A 24,741-nucleotide genomic window follows, 5' to 3' on the forward strand; every position below is an offset into this window, starting at 1 on the left:
CCTCTTTTATAGACTGTATTTAATGAGTCCAAAAGAGGAATGGGCTTCTTAGGGAGAGAGCTAGATTCTCCCTCCCCGAGAGGTCTTCAGGTTAAGTCTTTTCACAAGAATGTTGTAGAAGGAATTCCTTTTCAGGAATTAGGTGGTCTCTAAGGTCCCTTCATACTCTGATTCTTTAAAATTTATGGGAAATGAGTAATATTTGTACAGATGGGGTACAGATTGTCAAGATCTAAGATATGCTGGCTTTTCACATCCTAGTTACTTTCTGTCATCAGGAAATACATATATATATATATATATATATATATTTTTTTTTTTTAAGAAGAAAATGGGATCCTGAAATTTACCTTTGCTTATGTGTCACTGGGGTTTTTTAGATATTAAATAGCAGTATGCTAAGTTCTAACTTAGGAGATTTGGGTTCTCTTTCTTGTTCTGCCACTAATTAGTTGTAACCATCAGACAAGTCATGTAATTTTTCTGTACTTCAATTTCCGTATCTATTCAGTGGGAATAATACTATCTGCCTTACCTACCTCATAGATCAGTAAAGATAAAATGAAATTTGATGTTTGAAAGTACTTGGGAAAACGTTTGTACAGATGCAGAATAGTAGATACTGGAGTCATCTGTGTCCTTGGTAGTATCCCCTCGACTCACTTGTAACTTGGTATAGTTGGAAACCGAAGAATTTCTTTAGTACTATTCACCAAATATTTGTTGATCACAGTTCTACACAAACACCATACAAGGCACCATACAGTTCCACTGCATGGAATCAAAAAACATTTAAGACCAAGTTCCCTGCCCTCACGGACCTTGCAGTTTATAAGAATAAGATAAGTCATCATGGTACAAAGCAGAATGCAACAAGGCCAAAAAAGGTGCCCAGAAAGTGTTTATAAAGGTTCAAAGGACAGAAAAAGCACATCAATTAGGGTAAACAAGGAAAAGGAGCTGATCTGTGGAATAAATATCTTCAGGATAGGTAGGATTTTGACAGGTGGAGGAAATAGCATGAGAGTATTGGGGTAAAAATAAATTCTATAGTCTAGAAGCAGATTCCATGGGCTTTGAACAGTTATTAAGCTTCTGGTTTGCAAAAAAGGTTTCTCAAAGTCTATGTCAATGAAGCACATACTTCAGCAGGACCCAAACAAGTACTGGCCTCACAGAGAACCAGCCTCACTAAGTACCACAGGAGGTTGGCCAAGAGGTGATAATTGTTTTTATCTATAGCAACTCATTGAGTCATCTTCTAATATATGTAGGAGTTGTGATCTGTATAAGTGGAGATGGAATTAATGCTGAACTAATAAACTGTTTTCTGGGAATAAAATAATATATATTAGATTTAATCTCATTGAATAGATATTATCTCCATCAGTATGGATCATAACCTGCCCAGGTCTTCTCATCCTGTATGGTTTTTTCCCATGTTCCCCCACAAATCCTTTCCAAGGATCTACTCAAAGTGCTGGAGGCCTTCTTCTAGACCTGTCAACTTTCTCTGAATTGGATTTGGGCTATTTCCTACTTTGATACCATGACTATTTTACATGCTTTTCCAATTATGCGTTTCCTAGATATGCTATCCCTTATGCCTCTTACATATAGGCAGGTCATCATTAGTAATGTGCTTCATCTTATTTATACCCATTATGTATCTCTTTGTTGCCCTTTGGGTAAGTAACTTCAGACTTTGATTCTTTGACATTAGTTGCATTCTAAGATTTTTAACATCATAGCATGATGAGAGAATATTGACATTAAAAAGATGAGAGTGGTTTGTGATTATCAAAAGTGCTGTACAGTTTCTGTGCAGGGAAATGAGATCTAATACACTCTTTTTCCTGGCCTTCAATTCTGGGGCCTGTTCATTATAAGTCAGATATAATTATCCAAGATAAATGGATGTTGGATTAGGACAATTAGATGGTATAGTGGTAAACACTGAGTCTGGAGGCAGGAATGTGAGTTCAAATCAGAAATTTAACTAGCTATAAACCCTGGGCAAGTCACTTAACCTGTTTGCCTTGATTTCCTCATCTGTAAAATGGGTATCATAATAGCACCAGCCTCACAAGGTTGTTGGGGGATCAAATGAAATAATAATTGTAAAGCACTTAGCACAGTGCTTGGCACCTACTAAGTGATAATGATAGTTGCTATTATTGTTACTATGTTTTTATGGACTAATGTAATGGGCTGCCCATCCAACTGCTTGTCTTAGATTGGGCAATAGATATTTTTTTATCCATCTGATTTTTCTCATATGAACTGTCAGGTTGGCTTCTTTTGAGGTTCTGAATAGTTTTGAAACACAATATAATCCAAAGGATCTCACCATCTCCAGGGAATCACTCTTCCATTTGGATCCTGTGCCACTGGAAAATACCTTTGGTGTAGTTATTATATCTCCCCTTGTTATGCTTCATTTGTCATTAAGAATCAGAGGGCCTTAAACAGTCACCCCTGCAATTGTTTTCATCAAAATACTGTATGATCTCAATATATACAGAAGAAGCTGCTTGATAGAGGAGGGGGCTTTTAAAGTTGTCTTTTCCTCTGTTGGTCACTCAACGAGCATTTATTAAGTACCAACTATATATACCCAGCACTATGCTACCCATTGAGGGTTCAATGCCACAAACAGAACAAGGAGACAACACATAACAAGTATACGTAAAATATACATGCACAAAATAAAAACATTCACAGTAGCAAGGACTCAGCATTCCTCAGGGGTGGCGTTTCAGCTAAGCTGTAAAAGGAAACTAGGGATTTCTAAGTATCAGAGGTGAGGTGGCAGCATTGAATGTTCTCTTGTAATCAACATACAGTGGGCACAGCACATTCTTGTGCTTCTTTACATCAACTTTTTGTCTATTAAGTTGTGATCTGATGTAGAAAATTGTTTGCAGAAGCCTTACTGTTCCTTTCTTAGTTAAATGTACAAATCAGAAATAAAGAATGAGGACGTTGGCTTATGGGTTGAGTAGTTATTGATATTTTTCTGTCTGCTTTTTTATGTAGTAATAAAGTAAATAACAATGACTTATTTGCAGAGTTGTTTTATTTTTACAAAGCACTTTCGCATCTCTTATCATCAGAATAGAACCATGAGGTAGGTGAAGCAGTTGGTATTCATCCTTTTTGACAAAGGAGAGCCTGAAGCACAGAGGAGTCAGGAGTCTTGTCTTCAGCCAGTGGGCTGATAATTATGGCAACCAGGGTCATGGCTTCTGCTGGGGACTCCAGCTTTCCATGTGCATAAATACTTACCATATGCCAGGCACTGGGGCTACAGTGATCAAGAAGAAATAACTCCTGCCTACAAGGAGCTTACATTCTCTTAGAGCAGACAATATGAATATAATATATACAAAGTGTCCATACAAAATAAATTCAAAGTAATTTGGTGGGTGAAGAATTGGCAGCTGAGGAGATCAGGAAGCAGCTTATATAGGAGGTAATGTTTGAGCAGCATCTTAAAATGAGAATATTCTAATCACATCATATCCTTATAAAGTTGAACCTGTTGGTATCATTAAGGGGGTGGGAGGCGCAAACGTATCCAAAAGAATACATTAGAGGTCTTTAGCCTTATACGTGTTAATCTAAAGAGAGACCATGGCATGATGGAAAGAGAGCCAGCCTTGGAGCCAGGAAGACCTGAGTTCAAGTGCTACCTCCAGTATCCTGGCTGTCTAACTGTAGACAAGTCACTTCTGCTAGTGATGCTCCAGGCCAACTCTGAGACTACAAGGTAGAGAAAAGATGCCAGCCTGCTTGGGTAGACAGGATTTCTTCACCCAAAAGTTCCCTGTGCTATTGAATTCACAGGTCCTGCTGTCAATCCCAAGGTAGTTTTGAATTGAATGACATTGAAGAAGACATCATGGATTTATGGAAATCCTACCCAAATACCATGTGTCTCCGTAGCAGAGTTCTTTGGTTGTAAAACAGCATCCTAAATATTTTGTAACCTTTGTAAAAGTTTGAAAAGCTAATAATGTCTTCTCTGAATAAGAATTGTATCTTCTTTTACATTTTCTTGTACTACTCAAAATGTTTATATGTTGTTCTTCTCAAGAGGAGTCAGAGATACAATCAATATCTTAGCTTGACAAGAGGAACATTTAAGATGGCAAACATAGATAGCAAGTCCTTGCCTGAAGCCCTCCATCTCCATTATGTTGAATAGAGCTGCTGGAAATAATTGATATCCTTCAAGATTTCAGCTTTTCCTGATTCCTCTTATTGCTTATACCTTCCCTCTATTATCCCCTATTCATACTGAATATATCTTGTTTATGCCTAGTGGCTTGCATGTTTTCCCATTTGACTTAACTCCTTGGGAACTGGAGCTGTCTTTTAGCCTTTCTTTGTATCCTCAACCTTTGGCACAGTGTCTGACATGTTAGGTACTAAGATAAATGTGTGTTGACTGACTAAAAACTTTCATTTAACTATACCTTGAGATTGTTTGCCTAAGGTTTAAGACTACATAAATCATTTAACCTAAGTATTTTTCTCTTGTATATATGTATGCATCATACATACATACACATATAAATTTTTTCTTTTGAATTATATATGTGCATACATATATAAAATAACAGAAATATACTTAGGTTAAATGATTTATATAATTTATATAAAAAATGGATAAGATAGATAGATCGATCGATCGATCCTATTCCTTGCAGGGCCCTATGACCTGACCCATAGTTCTACTAATGATAAAATATAGTAGACTTAAACTGACAGGAAACAATACATAGAAAAAGTCCACTTCAAACCAGTTTCTATTGCATCTGAATCTGGACTACGTGTAGCCCCCTTCTGAATTAGGCCATATCTTTTGTGGGTTTTACAGTGCCTAGGATAATGAAATTAATTGATTATAGAATCATTCTTAATCAAGAGAGAATGGAATCATTCTCACTTTTACAATAGCCTTAATGTTCTTCCCCAGCTACCTGTTTACCTTTATCTTAAGAAATACTGGAACCCTGTACCAGCTAGTTGTCTCAGTTGAAAGAACTAGGGATGTTTAACTTAGAAAGGGAAAGAATGATCCTGGGGCAGAACAGGGTGGCCAGAATCTGATAGCTATCTTAAGTACATGAAAGACTCTCAAGTAAAGAACAGATTAGATTTTTTCTGCTTTTCTCCAGAAGGCAAAATGAAGACCAAGAGATGGAAATCACAGAGGGCCAAATTTAGCCTTGATGAGTGGCACAAAGGATAGAGATCTGAACTTTCAGTCAAGAAAACTTGAGCTCTGAATCCTGTCCCAGTCATTTACTGTGATGAGTCACTAAATCTTTCTTAGCCATGGTTTCATCATCTGAAAAATGGGGTGGTAGTTCAAGCTACTTCACAAGATTGCTGTGAAGCCCAGACAAGATAAGCACTTGCTAAATGCTTGTTAAATGATGTAAAGCACTTTACAAACCTTAAAATGTGATATAAATGTGTGTTTATCATTGTTAAAATTATAAGGATACACTTCAAAACAGAGCTTTCCAAACATGGACTAATTTGCCTTAGGAAACAATGGGTTGTCTCTCTCACATCCCTGACCTCATCCCTCCTTCCCCCAGTGGAGGTCTTTATGCTTGGTGACCATTTGTATTTAGTATGTTTTAGAGGAAATTCTCATTCAGATGCAAGTTGAACTAGTTTACTTCTGAGGTTTTTTCCAATAATGAGATTCTGTAAAATCCCTCTATTAGCTTTCTCTTATCTCGATTACAGTCAATGGTATTTTACCCTGTGTACCTCTTCTTTGAATAATCTTAGTATTTAGCTACCTACATGTGAGTTTTCCCCCTCTTTTTGCTTTTACTACAGCTTCAACAGATTCCCCTACTACTACCGTCGATTCTGAGACCATAACACTAAACAGTGGTACACTACAGACGTTTGAGATTCTTCCAGTAAGTAGTATCTGTGCATTAGTCCTTGTTTTGATAACTCCCTATTAAAAATAAAATTTACTGTGACTCATTAAATCACTCATCATTGGGAAATCCAAAGCATTAACTAATAAGAATAATAAAGTGGTAACAAATAAAATACTTCTCTTTGCTTCTTGGCACTAAAGGAGAATACTAGAATCAGAGTGTTTTAGAACTGGAAGTGCTCATAGAGTTGAATGCCTTCATTTTACGGAAAAGGAAGCTAAGAACTCAGAGTCATAGGTAGTTACTGAGGGCAGGGTAGAGGCCCCAGACCCAGTCTTCTCTACCATCTGGTACAGGACGGGAAGTAAGAAAAGTTAGTACAACTAGAACATTAATGTGCTTTCAGGGGTATGTGCAAACTACCTTGCCTGCTCTAAGAGAAACCTTTAAAGGTAAGGACAGCAGGGGCTGTATTCTCTCATGTGTTTCGTGTTGGTTTTCTCCCTCAAGGATACTTCTTTTAGTCATGTCCCCTTGGATAAATAATTATTTCATTATGTTGCATTGCACGTGTGTTCTCTAAAAAATAATTGAGTATGATGTTATAGAAAGCATGGGTTTAGGAGACCTGGATTCCAGTCCCAGTTCTGTTATTATAATTAACTATGTGAACTTGGGCAGAAGATGTAACCTCTCTGGAACTGTCGCTACATTTATGTAGAGTGCTTGGAAATGTGCCTTCCTTTATTTGTTGCCCTGTCAGAAATTACAGTTTTTTAAAACATTGTCTTTCATTCTGCCAGCTGTTTGTCCACTTTTCTTTACAAAGCACCAGTCCATTTCCTTGCCTCACATGAGCAAATAAATAACTTGTCTTTAAAAAGCTGGGATCAAGTGTGGCAGCATAAGAGAACATAGGCCACGTTATGATAGCATATCTGTGGTCTTGCCTAAATTTATTTTTTAATAGATGAGCCAGGGAGTAACTAACTTTTCATCTCAATATATGGTTGTGGCTTAATACAAAATATTCAGGTAGGAATTCATCACTGATTTATTCATTTGTTTCTTTAAGTTAAAAATATGCCAAAAAATATATATACTTTGGTTTTTATTATTTGAAAATTTATTAGTTGTGATGAGAATTATCTAGGACAAGCACTATCAAGTTATGAATATCACCTCCCAGAAGGTGATTCCACACAATTTTCCTTTTTTCATTGTCTAGCTGTTGTCCCATTTATGGATAAAAGAGTAGGGAACTGATAGGAAGATAACATTTTATTTAATAAGGTACTGCTTTGTCTGTCTTATACTTTATGTTTGAAAGAAAATAGTAATTTATGTTAATAGTTAACAGTGCTGTCTCTCATCTCTATGTCAAGCATAAAAATTCAGAGGAAATCATTCAATTTGATCTTAAAAGTAGAACTTCAAAACTTTTTTAGCCTCTATACTGAAGCTACTATAGAAAACCCTATATACAAATGTAAGGAAGGGAAATTTTTAGGTGCACAAAAGTAATTTTTTTAACCCCTTTGTTGTGAGGTCAAAATAGGACCTTGTTGTTTGAGAAGGGAGGCAGTACAATTCCTTGGACAAAGCAACTATCTGTGTGGATTTGCTTACCTTATATACCACATTTTTCTCACCAGTAGAAATGGTGAGCTTTCTGCTAAGAGAAATTAATGTTCTTAAGGTGATATGCCCCCTCATTTTGAAATGCTTATACTAAAAAAAATAGGTTTGACCTAGGCCTTTATGCTGCTAAACCAAGGAACAGAATTTTTTTGTGTAATACAGGTCATGTCATTATGAGATGATTGAAGATATGCAGATTTCATTGACTCAGTATTAATAGCACAACACCAATATTACTGTGTCCCAGTAGCAATGGAAGAAAACTGTTAATCACCTAGACTGAGTCCAAGGAAATGAAAGTATACTGTACCTAAGAGACAGATATAGGAAGGTAGCTAAACTATTATGCCAATATGAATAATGCCGTTTGTCATTTTAAGTAAGAATACTGGTACCGTTCATCTTTACTACTGATATGCCTACTGACTGCATTCTTGGTAAATTACTTTTTTTTTCAGTCCTTCTTGATTTTCAAGGCTGAGTTAATCATAATTGGACAATTCAGTGCTTATTTCTATTTTTCTTCTCTCTTTAGTCTTTCCATTTACAACCCACTGGAACTCCAGGCACCTACTTGCTTCAGACGAGCTCAAGCCAAGGCCTTCCTTTAACACTGACTGCCAGTCCCACTGTGACTTTGACAACCACTGGTGCACCTGCTTCACCAGAGCAGATCATTGTACATGCCTTATCTGTATGTAGTGCTCATAAAACTCTCAAGAAGGCAGACACCTTGAGTTTTCAAATTTGTTTAGAAAGAATGGAACTCACTGAGAGGTCAGCACAGGTAGTTTACGTCTTGTAAACAGGTTGTGTTCCAAAATCTTGCTCCAAAATAAGGTATTTGGAATTCAAGATCAATTTTCCTATTGAAAAATACTTATTCATGGTGTCTAAATTACCAAAAGTCTATTTAACCCATAATTGGGTTCAACTAAAATATTAATAGTACCAAAGAACAGGGTAATGTCAAACTCAAAATAGAAGTGGATTCCTGCAGGCCACATTTAACTTAGAAAACCACAAATTAACATTATCTGTGTTTTATTGTATTTTTATTTATTTTATTAAATATTTCCTGATTATAAGTTAGTCTAGTTTCTGCTACACTGTGGGGTATTGAGGGCCACGTGTGGCCCACAAGCCTTGAGTTTGACACCTCTGTTATAGAACGTACTTTAATAAATTCCAGAACGTAACAGTATGAGTACTTTTACCACTGGTGCAGATCAAATCCTACACAGTTCTTGCCCATGTCTTTATATAAATCCTCCATACAAGATCTACCCAGTGTCCTAAAGACCTTGCCCTAAATCTTTGAATATTTTATATTAGTACCACATTTGAGTTACCTTATACCTTACTTCCACTAAACATACTTGTCCTTGATTAGACATCTTTTACAGCTAGAGTGGTGTATACTCATCTTAGGTAGTCTGCCTTCTTTATACAGTCACCTTTAATAACATTATTTTGTGGGCAAATGCATTCATTTCAACAAATTAAACCCCATATGTCTAAGTATAAGGCAGCTAAATGCTAAACTTGTGAAAAGTGAAATAACAATAAAGGATCTAAATAATAGATAATATATTATCAGACTTTACACATTTAATTGCCAAATAGCTTTCCAAAACTAAGTACTGTTAGAATTCAGAGGAGGAAGTTACTGAGTATTAGTGATCTGGGCAGATTTATGGAAGAAGAACTTGAGTTAGCTCTTTAAGCTTGGATAGTATTTGGAAGGGTGAAGAACAGGAAGTGTTTCATATACAACAGTGTAAAGTAAATTTCTGAACAGTGAATAAATCAAATATGGCTGGACCAGAGAGTCCTTTTAAGCAAGTAATGGAAAGTAATATTTTTTTTTAAAGTGGGGGTATTATCAAATTGTAAAAGACCTTGAAAATCAGATCTAGAAAGTTTGGATTTATTAAAATGTGAGCCATTGAAAGGGGTTTTTAGTTTGTTTTTTGTTTTGTTCAGACATAAAATGATTTTTTTAGGAAGATTAATAGGGTATTGGTGTGCAGAATGGAAGAAGAGAATTGAAGCCAGGAAAAAGTATAGTGTGATGTGGAAAAAGCTTGAGCCAGGACTGTGGTTGTGGGAAGAAAAGAGGAGGGAACATGGGAAAAGGCCTGAGATGGAAGAAACTATAGGACCTGATGACCATTTGGAGATGATGGGGTAGAGTAAAAGGTGATTCCAAGGTTTTGGCATTGGGAGACTGGTAGTGCCACTGGCCAAAACAGAGAAGAGAGAAGCCAGTTTTGGAGGGAAGATTATGAGTTCAATTTTAGATCATTTGAGTTTGAGTTAGTTGTAGGATATTTCAGGTGGAAATGGTGAGCAACTAGTTGGATGTATAGTATTGGTACTCCTAAGGAACATAAGGGATTTACATACAGATCTGAGAGTCATCTTTGTCCAAGTTGAATCTCTAAGAATATATGAGAGCTGGAGAAAGGGTATGAGAAGAGCAGGTAGAGGCACTGGGAACACATCCCATAGTCATTTAATGAGAAGTACCTCCCTTCATTGGGCACTTAGGAGCCCCACATTAATGATTAGGACTCAGACTGGGGTAGGGGGTGGAGGGATGGTGTTGGGGATGGCCGAGGGAAGAAGACCAGAGGGCCCAAGTATCTGTGGTGCATCAGGTAGGGATCATTGATAATATCAAGCATTCATTTAAGTAAAGGACTACCTATAAATGATGTTAGTTAACTTTAGCATAGAGTTTAGTGATTATTCACATTTTGTTCCTGACATTTTTTTTTGCTTTTTTTTAAAGCCAGAACATTTGCTGAACACAAATGACAATGTCACTGTACAGTGCCACACACCAAGTGTCATCATCCGGACTGTTGCCACTGAGGACATCACTTCTTCTATATCCGAGGCAGAACTAACAGTAGATACTGACATTCAGTCAGCTGATTTGACTGGCCCTCCAGATACCCTAGCAGCAGATACTTTTTCAGATGAAATCCATCAGCCTAAACTGACCAACGAAAGCTCATCATTCAGTGACGCTTGTGACTCCAAGTTTAGTGACCAGAATAGCGCCGAACTAATCCATAGTATGATGGTCAGAACAGAAGAAGAAATCTCTGTCACAGACCTCAAGCAAGAAGAGGATTCTCCATCTGTTTTAGCCAGTCCTTATGTTACTGAGGTGAGAAAGCTCTTATGAGTAAAAGTACTTACAGTCAGTCCTTGTTTGATACCGCAGAGTGGCATGCTCTTGGGTAGAGACAAATAGAAGGAATTGCTACCCTAAAAGCATTTGTTAAATCACTTTCTTCATCACAATATTAAAATTTCCCAACCTAGGATATTGCTGGTATGTTTTATTTTTAAACTATTATTTTCTTAACCCTATGTGTCTATCCTAATCCTTTCTAGTTTCAGATTAGTGACAAGTAGAATATGATTTGAACCTTTTCTCCCTAAATTGCTGATAACAATAGCTGGTATTTATATAATGCCTTCTGTGTGCCAGGCATTGTGCTAAGCACTTTACAGATATTACTCCACTTGATCCTTACAACAACCCTGGGGTAGATGCTATTGTGATCCTCATTTTAGAGATGAAGAAACTGAGGCAAACAGGTTAAGCAACTTTCCCAAGGTCATACAGCTAGTGTCTATGGCTGGATTTGAACTCAGGTCTTTCTGACTCCCGTCCCAGCACTATATCCACTTCACCATCTGGTTACCTAAGCATGAGACTATCATAGGTCTTTAAGGTAGTTGTGTTTCTGTTATATGTTATAGCTGCCCCTAAGGGGCAGCCAGGTTGGTGCAGTGGATAGAGCACCAGTGCAGGAGTCAGGAGGACCTGAGTTCAAATGTCACCTCAGACACTTGACACTCACTAGCTGTGTGACCTTGGACAAGTCACTTAACTCCAATTGCCTCATCCTGGGTCATCTCCAGTCATCCTGATGAATATCTGGTCACTGGATTCAGATGGTTCTGGAGGGGAAGTGAGGCTGGTGACCTGCACAGCCCTCCCTCACTCAAAACAAAAACAAGTGCAAGTCATGTCATTATTTCTCTCATGGCATGGTCTTCTTCGGCAACAAAGGATGAGCACACAGATGTTACAGCTACTACAGGTTTTCTTCAGCTGGTGGTAATGTGACATAAATAACCTTAGGAGAGTAGGATTTAGTCTGAATGGCTTGAAAGCAAGCCTTTGTTTCTTATATTTGCTAAAAAGAAAAAAATCTGCTCTCATATGAAACTATTAAACAGGGGGCATTTAAAAAGTCAGCTGTCTTATTAAACAGTAGCACCTTGCTTTTTAAAAGATGTCTTTCCTTCTCTTCTGAAATAACCCTGGAGCCTTCCAGCTTTTAGAAGTCATGGCTTAGTGGGGTACACAGTGATCTAACTTGCAAACTCTTAATTCTGTAAGGAAAACCTTGAGGTGAATTTATGTCTGGGCTGCCAGAAACCAGATTGAATGGACATAGGCACCATAAAATGGCATCTCTTCCTTTTTACAGGGATGGGAAAGCATGTCCTGGGCTGCCTTTTTTCCTTATAGCTTGAACATTGTTGGATAACAGCCATCACAAGCTCAACCTCTCCCAATAACCATTTCACAAACTATTTTAGTTGGTTATCTTTAGGCTAAGTAGAGGTGTTCTGTATCTGTTTAGCATTACTATAATTCAGTTCTGGCTCTGTGTGTTGGCAGGAAAGGGCTGGGGTTGTATAAGCCCTTGTCCCTAGGCAGCTGGTGGCACAGTAGCTAGGCTGAGCCTAGAATAAGGAAGACCCAAGTTCAGTCCAATCTCAGACATTAACTTAACAGTGTGATCCTGAGCAAATCACTTAGCCTCTTTTTGCCTCAGTTTTCTCAACTGCAAAATGGAGCAACTGCTAATATTTCTAAGTGCTTGGTATACAGTAGATGCTACATAAGTACTACCTACTGTCATATGAAAATAAAATTAGCAGGCTGTTGCTCATGATTCTTCAGAATTCCTTAATTGTACACTTGACTGAATGTTTAGTCAATGAAAGTTTTACTGAATAGGTAAATGAATGGAGCTTTATTTTCTTATGATGGCTCGTTTCTGGGAGTACGGGCATCCACACTCCACTTAAGCTGTTGCCAACACCTCATGTCCTCAGCCCCGTCTCACACAAGAGGCAGTCCTCCAGTGCTAGTCACAGAGGGGCAAGAAGGTAAGGAAGAGCCTCTTTCACCCTCCCTTGTTGACATGATTTATCTCCATCTTTTTGACTACTCTAAGTGCAGTTTCTTGAATTAACACCATTGTTGGTCTTACTAGCAGAATGAGAGAGAAGAGGAAGATAAATTTGATCTTGTGGCCATTTTAGTCCTCATGATTCCCTTTGCTCTCTTCATTTACCCAGACCTTCCTCCTCCCACCCCTGTAGTTTGAATCCTGTTCTTTGGATTCAACATTTATCAAGTACCTTGCACTTACATCCTTGATGGGAGCTGGGATCCCTCTGGCCATGCAGATCAGAAACCCATTCTTGTCTTTTCATCCTGTGCAGTCCTCATTGCTACCTTCTCAGAAATGCTTCCCAAAGGATCTAGCCCCTGATTAAATATTGATAGTTTGCACAAACCTAAGTTAGTGCATAAACCAGGTAACCTTAAAGTGGCACTTTTTATTCTTAAGCCAGTAATGAGCCCTACAGAATAGGATGACCAGAATGTCCTGTGAAATGATGTTTGCTGTTCCATTTGGGTATGCGATTGAAAGCCGCTCTGTCAATTCCTTTGTCTTTCCAAGGAGAAATCATGCACCACCCTTCCATTTGCCCACAACTGTATTCTGATCTATTTATAGCAAGGAGGTCAGCATTACCATGGTTCACTTTCTTCAGCAGTGGTCAGCTTGTTGATTGTTAATATAGATTTTAGAGTAGCTAATCTTCATAAAAGGTGTCAACTTATTTTTAGCATCTTTTGTCTACTTTTCCATCACTCTGCAACTTCAGTGCCAAAGCTAGCAGGGATACACGGAGAACCGAGGGCTACTTTGTATTTTTGTTTTACGATTTGCCATGGCCAAGGAATTATTGACCAGCTGGTCAGCCTATTAATTATGCTCATCTTTGAATTGGCCATGGTATTCCTCTAACTGCACCAGACCTGTACTCAAAGCCTTTAGCCTCCTAGAGCCTTCCACCACTTGTGCCCCACTAGCATAATCTCCATATGAGACATCAGAGTACTCTGGTATCAGATTTTTGGGGAGGAACTGGAGATACAGATAAAATAGTGACTGCTTTGTTCACCCACTCCACCCAGCTTGGTGGAGGCATATCCCAGGTGGAAACTCAGAATACATTTCCCTCAAAAAAAAAATGTTTACAATACAAGGTGACTAGATTAGATTCCATGGTAGTTATTGGTTATTGGGTTAAATAGACTTTGGGGGTATAACTTGTTTCTATGGAAGAGTATCTTACAAGGTTAAAACTACATACTTCTATAACTGAAAATACAACATTTTTAAAGTTGAGAACCACCTTTAATTCATTCACATGGGAGATAGTTCCCCCACTTTAAATTAAATTTAGTGGGTTGCAAAGTGCTGATAGTATTTATTTCAATGTGTTATCAAGATTTAATTTACATTCATGAATTCTTTATTTAGTCAAGTAGTTCCTCCAGGGATCACATTAATGCTAAGTTATTAAAACACCATCTTTTCCCCACAAAATGTTGTTTTGTGTCACTAAAGCCACTAATTTACCAGGTTGTTTTTAAGCTTTAAAATATAAATTTTATCCAATATCTACTCAAAAAAGGCCATCATATTTAATATTTCATCTAAGATAGTTCCAATTCTGTGTTCCATTGCAGTTAATCATTAACAAGATTCTTTAGAAATATACTGTTCTTACAATCAAACACATGAAATTAGCTCTTTATTCAGTTTAATTAAAAGAACTTGTTGAGCTTAATTATCATTTCTATAAAAAAATATGAATCCAATAAAACACAAGTAGAGACAGTCTTTAGAGGAATAAGTGAGAATAGAAATATAGTAGCTGGGAGCTAAAAAAATTGAACTGAGGCTAGAAATAGTTGCCTAAAACTCAATTTGAGGGGGGGGTAAGGTGGTAGGAAAGAAGTGATGCTCTAAGTAGTTGGAAGCCAATTCTTGTGGTCACTTTTTGTCTTGTCATTTAAATTGTATAGGACCTGGAATCTCCTACCATAGAGGAACAAGTGGATCAGTCCACAATTGATGATGAAACAATACTTATCGTCCCTTCACCACGTGGCTTTATCCAGACATCAGATGATATAGATAGTGAATCTGTCTTGCCTCTGACAACACTAACAGGTAACATGGCATGACCCCTTTATATGATTAACGTTTAACGAGTCAGGCCTCAGTAACTTACTAATACCAAAAGCCTGCAGTCTCCTTATCTCTTTAAGAGATATTGGGCTTGTGGGCATTTTCTTCCCCAGACTGTTTAACACAGCATCTAGAGTTCTCATTATGTATATGCTTTCCTAGTTTATGATTAATTTTTTTTAAACCTTCCAAAACTATAAATATTAATAAGTGGGCTATGGCAGGAATACATTTTTAATTCATGATGATTCAAAGACAGTTACCAACATTTTGGTAGAAAAAATGTGCTTTTTCCTCGAGGCTTTAATGACCATTGAATAGGTTCAGGATTTGTAGACAGCACAGGTGTCCTTTTGTAGACTCTTAACATATAGTTCATTACAGATCCCATACTGCATCATCACCAAGAAGAATCACATATTATTGGATCATCTTTGGATAGTCCTATTTCAGAAGACTCTAAGGATGTTGAAGACTTGGTCAGCTGCCATTAAGTACACGCAGCAGTTTAAACAAGGAAGCTGCTCTCAGACCCCTCTGCTGGTACTACTTCCAGAGAAAAGAGAACCTTACATATCCAGGCATAATGGAACATTCTTCTAGTTTTAAAATAGCTACAGTGCTTAGGCTATGCACGCTGTTGTTGCTGTTGAGACTTTACCTCATTTATGAGTACACAATTGCCTGAGGCCCACTTTAACATACAGTGTGGGGGTTCTTGGTTGTGGAGATCCATTACATTTAGTGTTGCCAGTAAAGCCACCAGCAAGGGGTTTTGCTCACTTCAGGTCCTAAGAAAGGAATTAGAACCACCAAAACCTAACCGTTCTGCTTTAAGTGAGCAAAGGTGCTTAACTATGAGACCCGTCAGAGGAGGCCGACTTTCCACCTTCCAAGTTTGTATCTGGTTAAGTTTCAGAGAAAAGTTTGCTTACTTGTGTGGTTTAAAGGGTACTAATGGCCTCATACAGAAGCATTAATTAATTCTACGTATTGTACTAGTGTTTTACACCTAGTTGGGACATCTCTTGTATAAAAAATTTAAAACAAGCTGATTGCATCCTCTCATGAAGGCTGCTTCTAGTGGCCCCCTACTAGTGATGAGAGCTGGGTTTGGTCATAAAAGCATTAATAGATACTCAAGAAAACTCATCTCCAGTACACTTGTTTTTTAAAAGGGAAAAAAAAAACACGGATGAGACTAGTTTTTCACACTCCAACCATTCAGAAGCCACTGCCGTGACTAAATTAAAGTGGCCTCTTCAACCTCTCAGAAGGGGTAACTATGTTGCCTTCCCAGGCTGATTTGTTACACTAAAGGCAACATGGAACCACTGCTGGTATATGGGAGACAGGTGGTCAAATGGAGGTCTACACTATACTCATGCTCAGGGGTTTGTTTTTAAATTAGCTTGTGGAATGGAAGAAGGAAACAAATCAAGAAGTCATTCCTACTTTAGAAGCATTTTAGCCAAGACATGACTGACTGATAAGGCTTTGATGAATATGATCCCTATAGAAGAGTCAAAAAAAAAACCCTTGTATAAATTATTTTATTTATTATTGTAATTAGATTTTCACAATCAGAGTTTTGTCTTTTTACCATCTAATGTGCTTTTTTTTTTGTTAATGTGAAATTAAATTGTAGTTACAAGCAATGGTTGGTTGCATAGGGAACAAAATAATTGTATATTCAGTTTAACAGAAATAAAAGAGTATTTGTCTTAGAGCTCTAAGATGTTTGTTATATAACCCCCTCCCAGTGCTATAGTAGATTGTAAAAAAAAAAAAAAAAGTAAGATTTCAAAAGTGAAAATAACTTGTGCCATTCTGAATCCATATGTGTGGAATGTTCATAAGTGCAACATCAGCTCTTTAAAAAGGAAAACACAATGTCAGTCTTAGCTCCCAAACAAGAGGGAATTTAGATTTGCAGTTAACATGAAAATCATGTATTGAATTCCTGCACAATCTTGCTTCATCTTCAGTTCATTTTACCCAGAATTTCTGTTCAGAGTCCTAATTTGTAGCTGAGAACAGTCTTAATTTTATTCATTGGCAGCATCACTTTCCCACATCGTGAAAGTACAGGTTGGCACATATACATAACATAATGATAGAAAACAAGATATAGTAAATTAGATTTCTAAATTTCGGTTCCAAATCTCCTTGTCGATACCAATAGATCTAAAGAAAAGGGAATGGGAAGAAATTAAATTAGGTAAAGAACCAGCATTTAAATATTTTTAGTACTGCAATTCATAATGCAATTAATTCTTCTTCCCCACTTTGACCCACAGGGGTAAGGAAAAGTATCTTGTTTTGTTCTGAGCTAACAGCATAGGATTTTTGACTCTACTATCTTATTCTCTCTACCTTACGGTCACAAAAGTGTTTTAACCTTGTGGTTCTATAGCCAATGTCCTTCTCAACTCAAATATATTTGTATATTTTTGTATACATATAAGTATGAAGGCTTAATTCACATGCTTTCAAGATAATGCTTGCACCTACTTACATCTACACTTATTTTCCAGAGTTTAAAGCTGAAACAAAGAATATTATTTCTCAGAGCTCACTAAGGGAGTATTCTAAAAAATAACAATTCATATTTCCTAGAATCATTCAAAATATTAGGCTAAAGCACCGTTCCACTTTGGGAGACCCTGGGTGAAAGCAAAAATCAAGTCTCAGAAAATGGGCCCCATTTTTAAAATCATTTGATTAGTCTGGGATACTAAGCCACAACAAAAAAAAAAGTGTCCACTGGGCATACATTTACACTATCTTACTTTATTACTAATGACTCCATTTTTTCCCAGCTATGTGTCACATTCCAGAGGTTTTTAAAGTTGGAGAGGGCAAGGATAAGGCATAATGTCTTCCCAAAAACTATGCCTTATTTATCCCAAGTTCTAGAAGCCGTGTGATGACTGCTTGAGTAGATGACACCTAGTTTTTTTTTTATCCAAATGATGATCTTTATATCTCAATGTTTTTAACTCTATGTAAGCAGCATAAGTGGCAAGTAATAGAATCATTTGATATTACCTTTCTTGAAGGAATATTTACCACCAGGAGGTATGTATGTGTCTTATTGGGAAAAGTTTTTATTGTTAAATCTGCCAATAAGGGTACCGTTGGCAGGTAAAACTGGCCGGAAATATTAAACATTAGCAGTGCCTTTTTGGAAGATCTATTTGTTCACTGCTCTTGTAAAAAACAATGGTGTTTGAAATGTCAGACTGGGAAGAAGAAAGGCAAAAAGCCCTTTAAAACAAAGATAAAGCTCATACTACCCATAATGCATCATCCTTCCTTAAAAGGGCATTACAACCCATTCATTTGGATTTCACTCAATTCAGAATACAGGCATGGTAAAGGGGATTATGTTCTAATTTACTGGCTAGATAATCAACCCTGTACACGGGGATCCACTTGGGATGTTACTGCCTTAAACTCCTAGGCAGTAATACTATAGCACTAAAGCAATGATTCAATTCAGATACTGTGCGAGCTCCTCCTTTGCCCCTGGAAAGGTAGATTTTTTTTTTTTAAACTAACATTTATTTTGTGAATTGTGACATATTGTTTATGGAAATGGAATACTAATGGAACTACATGATGTATTATTCTCCAGTTACCAAACCAGAATCAGGAAACCACTGCCCTGTGTCTTTACAGCACCCAAAACACTAAAACTGAACAGGACTTGTCAAAGAAGCTTTGTTTAAAATTTCAAATCATACTTACAAGTATGCAGGCAGTAATGCAAGTCAAGGAGATGCAAACAGCAAAAAATATATTCAGTGGTTTTGGAGGTAGTTGAGGGAACACAAAAGCACTGATCAGAGTTACCTATATGAAAAAAATGAATAATACTTTGAAAAATAACTCAAAGATATGGTTACATTAGAATTCAGGAAATAAAAATGGAAGCCATAACCATTCCAATCCTTAGTATCTTTAACCAACAGAGATTGGGAACTAAGTGTTAAGGGCTTATAGCAGTTTTGGAAAAAAAAAAAAAAAGAAAGAAATCCACATATATCCTCTCCCCTTCCTTTGTCTTAGTGGCATTGGATTCAAAGAAACTTGAAATTCTATTTATTCTGAATGCTTCTATCAAGGAAAATAAACAGAGACAAGGGTTTTCTATAAGTCACTTTTATATATATTTGCTAAACACTTCTGGAACATCCTGAAAAAGAATCAGCCCACAATCCTAGTATAATGAATCTTCTATACTTAAATCCCCTTTCCAGCTCCACCCTCACCCTCAAAAAAGCCAAGTGACAGAAAAAAGCTGAATTCATTTTGATTTCATCATTAACACCTATTTTGATTCAACTTTGCCTTTGTAGGAAGAACAAAGAGCCCATGTGCCAAATGAAGGTGATGACCCCTTGCCATACCACACTCAATAGGAAAGTCAGGCATAAACTGACCAGAGATCATCCCAATAAATAAGGCTGAAAGGGCCTAAAGCTAAGGACTGGGGTCAACCACAGCTTTTAATTTCCTTTGGCTAGGCTCAAGTGGTGCTTCCTTTGGCTCTAGAACATGGGGTAACCTTTTTCCCTTTTATGGTTTTAAGAGACCATATGTTTATAAAGGGTATGTCCTATCCTAGCCCACCCTCCCTGACACAGTGTGCAATCAGAGGTTCCCAAAGTGGGTGATACCGCCCCCTGGGGGGTGCCGGACTGATCCAGAGGGGTAGTAGCCTTGGGTGCAATTGTGGGGCAGTGAATAAAAATAAGGGGGCAGCAGAAGCATATGGAAAAGAAAATAAATTTTGAAAAATAATTTGTACATGTTTCATCTGTTGTGTAACAGTTAAAAGTCATAGTGATTACATTATTTTCCAAATAAACACAAAATGCAAGTTATAACCAATCAGTGGTCAAGTCATCTGACAGGTCTTAACATACAGGTGTTGGCAGGTGAGCATGTTGCACATTGTCAGGAAGTCCAGCATGCAGGAATATGTGCATGTAATGACTTGTTTACAATACAATACTATGGTTACATGAAGTAATATTGTGTAATCAAAATTTCAGTGCTGGAAAAAACCCACAAATTTACAATAAATTATTAAATTTAAGATGCGTCATTTTTTAAAAATGCATATACTTTTTAAATGATGCAAATTTTCCCCCCAAAAAATTAAAGGGTTAAAGGAAGCAGATTTCTAGGGAGGCGCTAAGTAATTTTTCTTTTTTGAAAAGGGGGCAATAATGCCAGATATGGGAACCTCTGATCTACATGTTTGCTAATATAAAGACACCTTCAAAAGTTGTATAACCTGGGATACAGAGAAAAGAAGGAAAATATTCCTTTTGTAAATTAACTAGAGGAACATGGAAAGCAGACCCTTTCCTCACAACCCTACCCCTCACTGTCCAAGGACAAATGATTCCTTTTGTGGGATGCCTCAAGTCCTTGGCTCCTCCTTTGGGCTATTTCACTTTCCATTTGTGGTCTCCAGGAAAAGGAAATGGAAATCAAGAGTACCCCAGCTTAGCTACTATCAGATAAATTAAGAAGAGGCTGGATAAAAAGGATTAGCTCAGCTAACTGTGGTCTAGATCCCAGTAGCAATGTCTGTAAGGAGGAAGTTGATTCATTCAGCATTCTGGCGAGTCCAGAACTATGAGTGGGACACTCGGGTCTACATCTTAATTTAAAAAACAAAAAAACCCACACTTACCAGAAGCAGCAGGAATGTCAAGCTGCCAACAACTAAGTTAATGACACGATCCTGGAAAAAGAGGAAGGAGATGTTTGAGACACCTTAATTTTATCCAGGCTAGTCCCAGAGGAACAGCCTAAAACGTGGATCTGTGAGATATATGGAAGGATAACAGCTTTGAGAAGATGGAAGGACGCAGGTATGCCAGTGTGAGGTGAGGGAAACTTGGAGAATTGGGGAATGGGGGGAGAGTAAAGAAGTGGGTTCAGACAGGTTATAGGGGACTTTGAAAGCCAGATTTAGGAGGCCCAGCACACCCCTTGTAGGAATCCTGGCCTTTTGTAATGTAAACAAAATGTTTAAAACTGGCCGGTGCAACCAGTAGCTCCAGCTGCTCCTCTACATTTTTCAATGCCTGCCCGAAATGCTTTGGCATGCCATAAACTATGACCCTCAGGCCACAGGTTGTGCAGGCCTGGTTTAAATTCTCCTTCCTCACCTATCTCCTGCCCAGAAGATTTAGAGTTCATAAGATTACCAGACTCAAAGGGAAATGCCCTATCCCGGTACAAGTTTCAGGCGTTTAAGCTAACTCTTAGCTTATTGCCTCATTCTTTCACCAAATATTTGGTAGTGGAGCATTTTTTTGGACATGGACAAGACCTTAAGAAATCTTATAATCCAGACAGTTCGTTTGACAGATGAGGAAGCTGACCCAGAAAAATATTCTAAATTGCTTAAGGTCTTACAGCTTGGTGGCAACAATAGATAGAGTGCTGGACCTGGAGTCAGGCTTCGGATAGGTAATCTAGGCAAGTTACTTCACTCTCACCTTCAGTTTTCTCTTTTGCAAACTGAGTAGACTAATACCTACTTCCCAGGGATGTTGTGAGAAGAAAATGAATACTGGAAGGCATTATGCAGATTATAAAGTGATATACAGACTAATAAGAACTCAAGTAGAACATCCCATCCCATCTCCTTCAGTATCTCATGTCTAGTGCTTTGAGTTGGGCATTTTCCTGTTCCCAAAAACAGAGAGAGGGAACCTAGGATTATAGATGGTGATCAGGAGAAACAAGGAGAAATCATTTTTAATACTAGATTTTTCCTAATGAGATTTTTAAATACTTATTGAACAAAATGTTCATGTTCTTCATTTTTAAAAGTCATTATCAGAGCATTAAGGGATAAAAAGGACTCATGAATATAATGCTGGTCTTAGAATATGGAAAATGCAGGCTCCAATCCTGCCTCAGATACTTGTTAGCTAAGTATGTCCCTGGTCAAATCACTTAACCTCTGAGCTTCTGTTTCCTCAATAATAATAATAGAACTTAACAGGGTTGTGAGGATCAAATGATACAGATACATGCATACACATATATGTATATACATACATGTATATATGTGAATTTAACTATTATTTTGCAGATTAAAAAAATAGATCCAGAGAAGTTAAATATTTGCCCCAGGTCACAGGGAGTAAACAGAAGCAGAAATTAAATACCAGGTGTTAGAACTTCAAATCCTGTCTACTATAACAGAGCAGCACTTAGATTGCTTTGTTTTATTTTTAAATTAAAACCACATTAAGCTAAAATGTTATCTATTTCCATATGGACCTTCCTTGTTAGGTTTTTTTCCTTCCTCTTCCCCCCCACACCCTGCCCCCAACAGCTGTCCTAAAAAGGGGGGAAGGGTGTTCTTTTTTCAATAATAAATCACAGATTTAAGAGTCAGAGAGGACCTTATGAATCGTTTAGTCCAAACTCTTCATTTTACAGATGAGGAAACTGAGGCCAGGAGATGTTAACCAGGATTGCACAAAAAGAAAATGGTCAAGTAAGAGGATATGGACTTGAATCCTAGCTCCAAATCCAATGCATCTTCCATCATACCATATTAAATCCTGCTAATCTTCTCCAAAAACATAGTCTAATCCTCCAAGAAACTATTCCTTTCTTCCCCTTTTCCCCTGTCCCACCAGTCTACCCTAAGTTAAGTCCCTCCTCCCATATATCAAACTTTTACACAAAGGTAAGAATCACAGCATCAAAGGGAACTTGGAGGACATCTGTTCTGAATGCCCTTTAAGGAAACTGAGGCCTTGAAAAGTAAAATTACTTGAACCAGCATCCTCTTACTTGAAATTCCATCAGAATCCTGGCCTATATTACTACTTACTCTCCCTTCTGGAAACACTGTAACTCATTTTTACTCCCAAGGACCATGATAGTTAATCATACTCTGTTTGAATCCCTGCAAGAAGCAAAGTCAAGGGGATACCAAAGTCCCTTGTGTATACTCTGGAGCAGCCTATACAGAAATAAACATTCAACCCATAGGTGCCTGAGCCTAAATGTATTAACAACAGTGGTACTACAACAATCTTTACTCCTATTTATATGCTAGAAGGTTGACAAAGTACTTTGTTCCACCTTTCTGGAAAGTCCATGGCACAAGTATTACTACTCCCATTTTACAGATAAGAAAAATGCCAACTCAAAGGTTAATCCACTTGACTGCTCCACATTCCAGGAGCTGCAGACTCAAACTCAAAGCTTCTTAATGAAAATGTGCATTTCCACTACTCCACAGAGCTCCATGATAATGTAAGAGCCTTAAATTAGAGGAACCAGGCGTGGGAAGACCCCTAGACTGACCATCAGAGTTCTGGTGCTAGTTAGATGAGACCTTGGGCCTTGCTTTCCTCCTCATCTTTCCAAGGAGGGAATCTGACTCTTCTGAATTCCGATTCTGCCATCTAATCTCTCCCTGTCTTTAGGCAGGGTTGTGCAGCTATTTCAGAGAGCTTTCCTTTCATGGGTCCTAAGCAGGAAGCCCTCCAAGCTTGCTGAGTTCCAGTTTCTGGCTGTAGAATGTGGTTTGAAAGAGTGCCATAAGCCTAATTGTACAGGCTCAACAGAGCATCCCAAAGGACCTGGAAACATCCAGGAATGGAATTCTAAAAAGCTTCTTGTCCTTGGGTTCCCTGAAATCATCTTGCCTCCAGAACACAGAACTAACTCATGAGACTGGCACTTAGAATTTCATGGGGGATGGGAAAAGGAAGGAGAACTATGCCAAGGGTAAGATGGAATAACCCATTTTCCAAAATTCCTTTCTCTTGTGTATGATCTCATTTAATCAACACAATACACCATGCCAGATCTATGTTGGGCAGGAGATCAACTGAGACATTTAGCAACAACAGAAGATAGGCCCCATAGCCCTGAAATTCCCTAGCTTCTGTACAAGTCTAGCAAAACAGCAGAATTGGAGGGTAGGGGAGCATGGGTATGGAATGTTGCTTCCAATGCCACATATGAGTTGATTTTCCTTAACTTTTCTTCTGTTAGAGAAGGAAGAATGGGTATATATGCAAATGACCAAAATTTAAAAATGCATCAAAACTTTTTTTTAGGGAGAGAAAAAAAATACAACAGAAGGGTCAGAGAAAAATCTCCAAGATTACAGTCATTGATCCAAGGCTGGATCCCTCCTCCTAACTTTTCCCAGAACTTCTAAAATGCATGATTTCATTAACAAATGAAAAGGTCCTGGCTTCAGGGTCAGAGGATCTGGATTTGAATCTAGGCCATGCCACTCACTACCTGTGAAGTTCTTGGGCAAGACACTGGGTCTGTTTCCTCATTTATAAAATGAGGGTAGTGTTGGACCAGATGGCCTCGAAGATTTCTTCTAGCTATCAGTCTAGCATCCTGTGAACAAGCAAGATAATTTTCATTGGGCTATTTAATATTTGGAGAATATTATGCAGATTATAAAGTGATATACAGACTAATAAGAACTCAAGTAGAACATCCCATCCCATCTCCTTCAGTATCTCATGTCTAGTGCTTTGAGTTGGGCATTTTCCTGTTCCCAAGAACAGAGAGAGGGAACCTAGGATTATAGATGGTGATCAGGAGAAACAAGGAGAAATCATTTTTAATACTAGATTTTTCCTAATGAGATTTTTAAATACTTATTGAACAAAATGTTCATGTTCTTCATTTTTAAAAGTCATTATCAGAGCATTAAGGGATGCTCATTAAGGGATGTTATTACATGTCCCTCTAGGTCCTCAAGTGCAGCCCTTTGACTGAAT

General features: G+C 37.8%; 2 protein-coding genes across 9 annotated transcripts in view; one reads left to right on the forward strand and one right to left on the reverse strand.

The window, feature by feature from the left end:
* Positions 1-16,661, forward strand: part of DMTF1 (cyclin D binding myb like transcription factor 1) — a 58,122-nt gene extending 41,461 nt beyond the window's left edge. For 4 of the 7 annotated variants that reach the window (XM_072653233.1, XM_072653235.1, XM_072653238.1 and 1 more), the window contains 5 exons: positions 5,866-5,951; positions 8,095-8,253; positions 10,357-10,740; positions 14,767-14,914; positions 15,317-16,661. In XM_072653233.1, the coding sequence (XP_072509334.1) occupies positions 5,866-5,951; positions 8,095-8,253; positions 10,357-10,740; positions 14,767-14,914; positions 15,317-15,426 (887 nt within the window). In that variant the 3' untranslated portion in view covers positions 15,427-16,661. The remainder of the gene's footprint in view (positions 1-5,865; positions 5,952-8,094; positions 8,254-10,356; positions 10,741-14,766; positions 14,915-15,316) is intronic. The other 3 variants (XM_072653234.1, XM_072653237.1, XM_072653240.1) reach the window with 1 other exon arrangement.
* Positions 16,470-24,741, reverse strand: part of TMEM243 (transmembrane protein 243) — a 33,709-nt gene continuing 25,437 nt past the window's right edge. For both annotated transcript variants that reach the window (XM_072653242.1, XM_072653241.1), the window contains 3 exons: positions 20,646-20,696; positions 18,686-18,790; positions 16,470-17,119 (listed from right to left, as the gene is read on the reverse strand). In XM_072653242.1, the coding sequence (XP_072509343.1) occupies positions 16,997-17,119; positions 18,686-18,790; positions 20,646-20,696 (279 nt within the window). In that variant the 3' untranslated portion in view covers positions 16,470-16,996. The remainder of the gene's footprint in view (positions 17,120-18,685; positions 18,791-20,645; positions 20,697-24,741) is intronic.

Source organism: Notamacropus eugenii, chromosome 3 (genome assembly GCF_028372415.1).
Source record: "Notamacropus eugenii isolate mMacEug1 chromosome 3, mMacEug1.pri_v2, whole genome shotgun sequence".
NCBI lineage: Eukaryota > Metazoa > Chordata > Mammalia > Diprotodontia > Macropodidae > Notamacropus > Notamacropus eugenii.